General features: G+C 43.9%; 1 protein-coding gene across 1 annotated transcript; it reads right to left on the reverse strand.

Annotated features, from left to right (window-relative positions):
* Positions 1-492: 492 nt before the first annotated feature.
* Positions 493-4,343, reverse strand: slitrk2 (SLIT and NTRK-like family, member 2). The gene has a single exon (XM_063876428.1). It carries the CDS (start codon positions 3,961-3,963, stop codon positions 1,300-1,302), a length of 2,664 nt encoding a protein of 887 aa, XP_063732498.1. The 5' UTR covers positions 3,964-4,343; the 3' UTR covers positions 493-1,299.
* Between the last annotated feature and the right edge of the window lie 4,314 nt (positions 4,344-8,657).

Here is an 8,657-nt window from a genome sequence, read left to right on the forward strand (position 1 = left end):
AAGCAGCAGTTGTTAAAAAAAACACCACATGTTTTTCAAATTCCACAATCAGTACAGTACAGTGATATTCGGACACTTCCTCCACTCCTGATGGAGGGGATATTGAGCCTCTACATCAAACATTAGTTGTGTGTGCACACCATCAGACTGATGGAGTGGATATTTCGCAGAGAGGAGTGAGAATTTGGAGAAACTGCTTGAAATGTTGTGTCAGAGTAGAAAGATGGAAACAGTGGCAATCATTCAACTCAGAAGGAGCAAAAAAACCATCCCCCTCGTCAATCATTGGAGGAGCTGCGGGCACGCTCCACTTTCATTTTCTCCGGTCTCACCACACACACAAACACTCACACATTAATGCAGTCCACAGCAAACCCCAGCATCAAAGTAATCAAGCACAGTGTGAACAAAATGTACCTCAGGCTCAGGATCTTGACAAAGTGCTTCAGTGAAAGTTTAATGGCGCAATGTCGCCGCGCTGTATTGCTCCCCTATAGCATACAATATTCTCTATAAGTTGTACATCCAAAGACACTTCATATTCAAAGCAAAATAAACATGATTCTCCTCATCAAGAACTCATTTCATACCCAGTCTCATTTTTTTCTTATTTTTTCTTTTTAAACAGACAAATAAGTCTTCAATTTTACATAAAGATTTGATTCTTTAAAATACAGCACTTTCAAAAAAAGGAACATTTCCATTTTTGCAGAGAGCATTGTTGATAAAATAGTTGAGTGCAAAGGCACTTTCTGGAGTAAGTAGAGTAAGATTTGCCGCTTGTTGGATTTTGAAAAGGTTTCTTTCTTTTTATGGTTTGAACACTCACCATTTATCTGTGTCTGCTGAGTATGTACAGGAATGTCAATCTGTAGCATGTCCTCTTCTACAAAGAATCATTATTTCATACGATTTTGTCACAGGGAAAATAGAATACAGTTTCATGAAAAGCACAAAGCCGTATTTGTACACAGTCCTGCCCATTGTTTACCTGCCGTCGTCAAAGTCTTTTTGGATTGTTTCCAAAAAAGAAGAAATAATTTATACCTTCCCGGAGAAAATATAGACCTGCATAATAATATACTCCTTTTATACATCTCGAAAAAACAAGAAAGAGAAGGAAAGGAAGAGAGGAAAAAATATCGTCAAAGGATTGGCTCCCAGTCAATCAAGTAGGATTGAACACAGATAGATAAGATAGATATATAGAGAGGGCTATTATTACAGTAACTGCATGATTATTATGAATGCTGCACAGAACCTGGGAGGGTGGGGTGGGGGGGGGACATTGTCACTATCTTACAGTTGGCTCATCGCAGTCTGTTTCTCCAGAACCTCCAGGTAGTCCGGTTCTGTTTTTAGCTTCCCGGGGAGCAGCAGCGGGTGCTCATTGTTTTTGGAAAGGTGTTCCGCCCCGTAATATTTCCTGGGGGTCCCGTACAGAACCGTTTTGTTCAACCTGTCCTGGTTGGTGAGATGCCGCCGGGCTGTTGCAACCTCATAGGGGGGCACGATGCAAGGTCTCTTAGGTAAAGTGCAAAAGTTGTAATGGAATGGAGGGGCTCCTCCAGCCGCCGGAAGATCTTTGTGGGGCCTCTCCCCTAAATTCTGATACAACATCTCAGGAGGTTCCTGAGAGGTCAAACCACCTGCTGTTGAAGATGTATCCATAAAATCCATTGTGCTGATGGTGTAGGCCCCTGGACTGCGGGTGATGGTGTCCTTTTTTGCGTCCAGGGGCCCAAAGCTGAGCTCCTTCAGGTTGCGGTAGTACGCCACCTGTTCGCCGTCCTTCTGCAGGTAAATAGGGTTTTGGCACATGGAGCCCACAGGTGGGGGGATGTAGTTATAGACGTGGCTTTCCGAGGCTTTGTCTTGGGTGGGTTCAGGAGTGTAGGAGCCGTATTGGACTTGAAATGAGTTTAGATCGATGTTGTTACTGCCAGTGGGGACATGTTCTACTCCTTTACGTCGCTTCAAAACAAAAACAAAGAGGCCTGCGCCAAAGCAGACTGACAGGATGAAAACCACGAGAAGCCCTAGAATCAGGACTGATAGCGGGACCTCTGGGTGTAACTCGGGGGTGTGGAGTCGAGATTCGGTTGGGCTGACTGAGCTAAAAGCAGAAGGGGAAGGGGTGGGGGCCTCAGTGGCAGGGCTTATCAATGTGGGGGCTTTTGTAGGGGGTGCATTTTGTGGCGGGGGTGCTTCGCTGGGCTCGGGGCAGATCGCCTCATTGCGAAGCGAGCGCAGCAGGCGACCCGCATGCTTAGAGGGGGAATCACACGTGATCTCGTTGACCACCACGCTAGTGCTGGACAGCTCCATCCAGTTCTTGAGCGCCACAATCTCACAGGTGCAGTCCCAGGGGTTCTCCTGCAGGTCGATCTGGATGAACGCTGAGAGCTGGTCCAGAACCCCTCGGACTGCAAGGTAGGAGAAATGGTTATTCCTCAAGTTGAGTCTCGTTAGCATGGTACCACCGAACACGTTGTCAGGGAGCGACCTCAGCAGGTTGTTGTTCAGAAAGAGCAGCTGGAGGTTATGCAAAGCGTTAAATGTTTGTGGTAGAATGTCTTTGATGATGTTGTATTCCAAATACAGATACTGCAGCGACTGCAGGCCAAAGAAGAGAGACTGAGAAAGAGATTCTATGTAATTCCCGTTCAGATAGAGCCGTCTGAGGTTTGTGAGGTTCTCAAAGGCTCCTTCCTGAATCACTGCTATCCTGTTATTTCCTAAATGAAGCAGCTCCAGCGAGCTGTACTCAGCCAGATCAGCTCTGTAAATCACTTGTAGGTAGTTGCCAGTCAGGTGGAGTTTCTTTGGGTAGGAGGGCTTGGGGTTCAACTCACTGATGTTATGCAACTTTCGCTCTTGGCAATTGATGTTCAATCCGCTGTCAGGGTTTTGTGACGTGCATACGCACACGCTGGGACACAACATGGGCACGGGGGAGCGCGTCTGGTAAACCATTATAGGCCCAAAAACATGTTTGTCCTTTGAGATGCGAGGGGTGGGCCTGTAGCGCATTTTGGGCGGACGGGAAGCTTTGGGTGCACGGGTGGGGGTGATCATGCCGGGGAGGTAGGTCGGGGGCAGGGCCCCTTGAAAGTGAGAGTCAGAAGGGGGGTGAACACGCTCCCCAGCATTTCTGCGTGGGCACAGATCCTGCTTTATGAGCTGCGTGATGTCCTTACCGTGCAGCCTGAACGGCGTCTCACACACTATGTCCCCCACAAACACGGAAATTGTGTCCAGCCAGGATTTGAGGGGAATCAGATCACAGGTGCAATTCCACGGGTTCTCCTCCAGCTGGATCTCCATGATGCCCCCTATGTGCTCCAGAACCCCGGCAAACGGCAGATTCTTGAGCCGGTTGCCACGTAAATCCAAGTGGGTGAGGAGCACAAAGCGGAAGATGTTGGGAGGCAGAGACAACAGCAGGTTGTCATTCAGGATCAGCACTTTGAGCTTATTGAGCTTACTGAACGCACCCGGCTCTATGGCGCTGATATAATTATAGTCTGCCTGTAAATACTCCAAACTCTCCAGCCCTGCAAAACTGTCCTCTTTGATCACCTCCAGGTTGTTGTTGTTCAAGTGGAGCCGCTTCAGGAAGCGCAGCCCGTTAAAAGCGCCCGTTCGGATCTCCTGCAAGCCGTTATTCCCCAGATGCAGTGAGGTGACATTGCCATAGTTGACAAACTCATTGGCACCGAGCCGTGACAGGAAGTTTCCGTTTAGAAAAAGCTGGGAGATTTTATTTGGGGGCGCCTGGAACAGAGTGACAGTGGTAAATCCTTTATTCTCACAGTTGATGTTCAGGAGGTTCTCCCGCTCCTCGCAGCTGCAGCGGGTCTTGCAGATCTCTTTGGATGAGGAAGTTTTGCGGCTCTCTGTCTTGGCTGGTGTCAGGCTGGTGACCGTGAGGACGCTCAGTAAGAGGACGCCGCTCAGCATTTTTACAGCCAAAAATGGTCGCTGAAATATAGATCCAGCATTTAACTTTGCAGCGTGAGCAGTGGAAGGGGGAAACAAAAATAAAATAATGGATGACTTTTCAGAGCAGGGAGAGAGGGATAAAGGCGGTAGAGGCGCTCACACACACACATACACACAAACACTCACTCACAAGCGCAGAGAACAGGCACAGCCGTTACTGGGTGTTAAAACGGACCGTAAAATGTCTCCATTGACCTTCACTTTGGTTAAAAATCCAAAATTCTTTCCCATAAAAAAAGAAAAATAATCAATCCAGGAAAATAAAAATAGCCAAACCATGATAAATTAACTGGATCCTGTGTGGTGGATAGACTTGGCACATAGTCAGATGCAGAAGGGAGTCGGGGGGGGGGGGGGGGGGGGGGAGAAAAAGCCGCTTACTGCAACCCCTTTTTCCTTCTAGAGAGCGCCGATTTACTCTTCACACAGATCACCAGCAGCTGCAGCCAGATATTCAAAGAGAGGCTGCACAACGCTGCCCCTCTTTCCCTCCACACAGGAAAAGCACTTCATGTTAGTCCAGGCAACAACAACAAAAAAATCACTTTTGTTTTAAAGATCCAGAAATAATGCGCAAAGACGCAACATGACGCGCGGCCGCTTCTCCTTTAGCACCTGGTCCAGGGGAGAGGAGACGGGGAAAAGTGAACTCTGGTGGAGGAGAGAAGAGGAGAGAACGGCGAGAGAGACACTGAGAGGGGGGAGATATATTCCCGGAGCTGAGGCATGCCGACGGTCCTCCTCCTCCGCTCCGCACACTGAGAGCAGCACCGAGCGTCTGCTGCTGCTGCCTCACTGCACTGCTGTGTGTGTGTGTGTGTGTGTGTGTGTGTGTGTGTGTGTGTGTGTGTGTGTGTGTGTGTGTGTGTGTGTGTGTGTGTGTGTGTGTGTGTGAGAGAGAGAGAGATAGAGCGAGAGAGGAGGAGGAGAGGGGCCGTTACGTCACCAACACAGTCAACAGACACACACACACACACACACACACACACACACACACACACACACACACACACACACACACACACACACAAAAAAAAGACTAAGTATCCCGCAAAATTATGAATTTGAACAATTCCTCACTCATTTGAAATCCAATTTTTTATTTCAGCTTAAATAAAGTGATACATATTTCTAAACTTCACTTGTTTCCTATTATTATTATGCTTGTCTTCATTCTACGGAAGTTTTCTCTCTTCCCATCTCTTTGAAACATAAATAAAAATCCACCTTAAAACTGGAAGCAGACACATTATGTAAATCAGATTTGTTTTCTTTTTTTTAAACATTAAAGTGCTTTACTAGTTCTCATAAACATAAATACCATGACTAAAGCTGGATGCAGATAAACAGGAAGTCATCAGCATAAAAGCCTTTGGATAAGCATGCAGCAGTAGCAGTGAACAGATATCATAGTTATGATATCAGGAGAATATGAAGCTGCATACACAGACACAGATCAGACTGCTGCAGCTTCACTCCATCGGGAGTCTGCTTGGTCTAGTTTATTTACCCATGACGCCACTAGGAGGCAGGAAAGGCCTCTGTTCAGTCTGTCTCATTATCCCTCTGTTTCCTGTCTTCAGTCTTTATCTTTCACTCAGTCACACACATAACATGATTATCCAGTTAAACATGACATTATTATCAGAGAGAGGGACATACATTAAGCAAATAATGAACAACAGTTCAAAATGATGTCAGTATCCTCATATTCATATAAATGGGCAGTGGTGGCAAACTGGACTAGGCTTGGGAAACGAAAGGTCACCGGTTCAAGTCCCCGAAAGACCAAGTTTTATTCTGCTAAATGCAGAATGCAAATTTCCCCTCTGTGGGAACAATGAAAGACAATAATACATATTTTGATTTTAATTCTAGAAATCTGCAATAATTTGATATACATTATTTACATTTTAATTATTATTTTATTCTATTTTTAGTTGTATTTATTCATTTATAGTTGTTATTTTTTAACAGACAGTTATTTTAACATGCTGCTGTGACAAAACAATGTGTTTCAATTCCTTTGTGTTGAAGTGTGGACAGTATATTAAATGTTATTTGAATAATTGCAAATTCAGTACATACACAATACAAACAAACATTGAACTAGAAATTGCCGACTCATTTTGCTTTTTGCCAGGGTTCACTTAAATATAAATAAGTAGAATTGTCTGATAATAGCTTGTGTGTATACACAACATTAATATTAGGTGTTTTAATTCAATCATATTACTATAATGTTATACTCATATTCCAAAGGTTAGTGATATATCGCATTTCAAGACATGTAGGACATACTTTTTACTCCTTGTCCATGCCCAGGAGGCAAATTGACCCCTTTCAAAGGACCAGTTAACACCCCATACTTGGTCTGTTCCCTATATATTAATATCACCACAACAGTAATCGTTTCATTCCCATTCACAACTCAAATCGGCACTTCAAACTATAACCCTTATCCAGGGTAAATATGTTCTCCTCTGAACGTAACTGGGGTTAGCTTTATGTGTAGCAGACAGGGTTGCCTTGAATGAACTAAGAGCTGCAGCTTTGCTGCATAACGGCAATGCAATTCCCTTATTGAACTCAAAGCAACCCCATGTCATGGCTGATTTGAAAGGGAGAGCCTTAACTCCTTCTATGAGAGCAGCTGTCAGTAGCAGGCTGTAGAAGGGGGGGGGGATGTTCCTGCTGCCTGACTAAGGCCTGACAACAGGTTAAAAAAAACCAGTTGTAAACCAGTTACACCCCGAGTTTAAAAACATTATAACGTGCTCTTATACAAAGCAACTTATGTTAACTACTATAATGTTGACATGTCCACGGGAGCAATTTGGGGGTTTGGAATCTTGCCCAAGGACACTATGACACGTTGACTGAGAGGATCAACCAGCGACCCAGAAGTGAGATTGTTTTGTTGTTGTGTGTTTAATGCAAGCCCACGGGAAGTGTCGTGGACTTTTAGGTGTTCCAAGTGGCCAAGCGGCGGTACAACTTCTATCACTGGGCCCAAAATGACTTTTGCTCGTACATTGGGAAAGAGACCAGCGGATATATTCTTTAAAAAACTACCCAGTATGAACACTTTTATACCCTTTATTTAAATGATTAGGGTCCAAAAGTTGTAAAATGAGTTTTTTCAGGGGGAATCAACAGGGTTCCGCACCAAGCGCTGTATCCAGTTCTCTTATACATCCCAGATTTAACACGCCTTATGGAAACATAGCTCCACCAGGCAACAACGTTTCCATAAATGGCTTCTGAACTCAATCAACAACGTTAAACTTTGTATGAATATGTTTACATTTTATTCAAATAGAGTGCAACCATCACCACACCTTATTTCCCTCTGGGATTAATGAAGTATTTTGATTGATTGATGGATTGACCCTCTGATTGGTTGATGGATTGACCCTCTGATTGGTTGATGCCCATTTACTCCCTGCGCCCCAGCTGGGCCCTTTACATTGGATTACCATTCATTTAGTTGAGCTTTTATCTAAAGCGACATACAATATATACAATCAACCAGGATAATAAATACTACAAACTGCAAGAATCCAGCAAGTACAGAAGCTTTCAATAAGCAAACATTTTCTAAGTCATAGATACCGAAGTGAAAACATTCGTATTGACCAAGCTGCATTGCAAATGGGGGATTTTGTAATCAGCGATGGAAGATGTGTATTTATTACAAGAATACATTAAAAAATGATGCATTTATTATTACATCTATACAATCAGGCTGTCCTTCCATATCCACAGAAAATATTACAAAATGCTGTGGCTCATTTAATAACAAAAACAAGGAAAAGGACCATACGTATCACTCCAATTTTAGCAGCTCTACTCTGGCTAACAGTAAAGTACAGAATTTATTTTAAAAATCCTTCTTCTTACTTACAAAGAGCTAAATGGTCAGGCTCCATCCTCCTTAAAAGGTCCTTGAATCCACTATTACCCCTCTAGAACCTTACGCTCCCAGGTCTGTTAGTGGGGCCCAGAGTCCGCAAAACACATCAGGAGTCAGAGTATTCAGCTACCAAACTTTGGAACCAACTTCCTGTTTTTATGAAGGTGATTGACAGTGTCCAAACTTTAACAATGCGCTTTAGACCTTCCTTTCAAACAAAGAAAAAGCGTTTAGTTAGAGCTAGTTTCAGATGATTTCCTATGTTTTTCCTCCTGGGTTCTACATTGTATGGTATTTTATTTGGTTGTTTTATTGTATATTTATTGTGTTTCGTTGTATTTGCCTGTCATTTTATTTATCTTTTAACACTGTCATCTGTGTTTGTTAACCTGTAAAGCCCACTGAGACAAAGGTCTTTGGTGATATTGGGCTACATGAAAAACTTGAATTTGATTGGATGATTGGTAGAGTTTTATTGTTTAACGGTTTAAATAACTGCATTGTAACACAGGTGAGAGTTTATCCCCTCCTCTAAATATATCATCGTAATTACAGCAACGATGATAAAGAATGATGCACGAGTGATGAGAGTGACATTCAGCTTTTGGTTTGTTTACTTCTTTATTGAGACTGATGGCCGCCGCAGATCTCCGGATGATGGATGGGGAGGAGGAGTGTGACGGGGAGGCCAGGTGGGTATACGCTGTCAGAGCGCCGCAACACAACACATTTGTCA

The sequence above is a fragment of the Eleginops maclovinus genome, chromosome 23 (genome assembly GCF_036324505.1).
Source record: "Eleginops maclovinus isolate JMC-PN-2008 ecotype Puerto Natales chromosome 23, JC_Emac_rtc_rv5, whole genome shotgun sequence".
NCBI classification, from domain to species: domain Eukaryota; kingdom Metazoa; phylum Chordata; class Actinopteri; order Perciformes; family Eleginopidae; genus Eleginops; species Eleginops maclovinus.

Bases quoted from the DNA above. Each gene is read 5' to 3' on its own strand.
- slitrk2 (XM_063876428.1), bottom strand. From the start codon at position 3,963: ATGCTGAGCGGCGTCCTCTTACTGAGCGTCCTCACGGTCACCAGCCTG.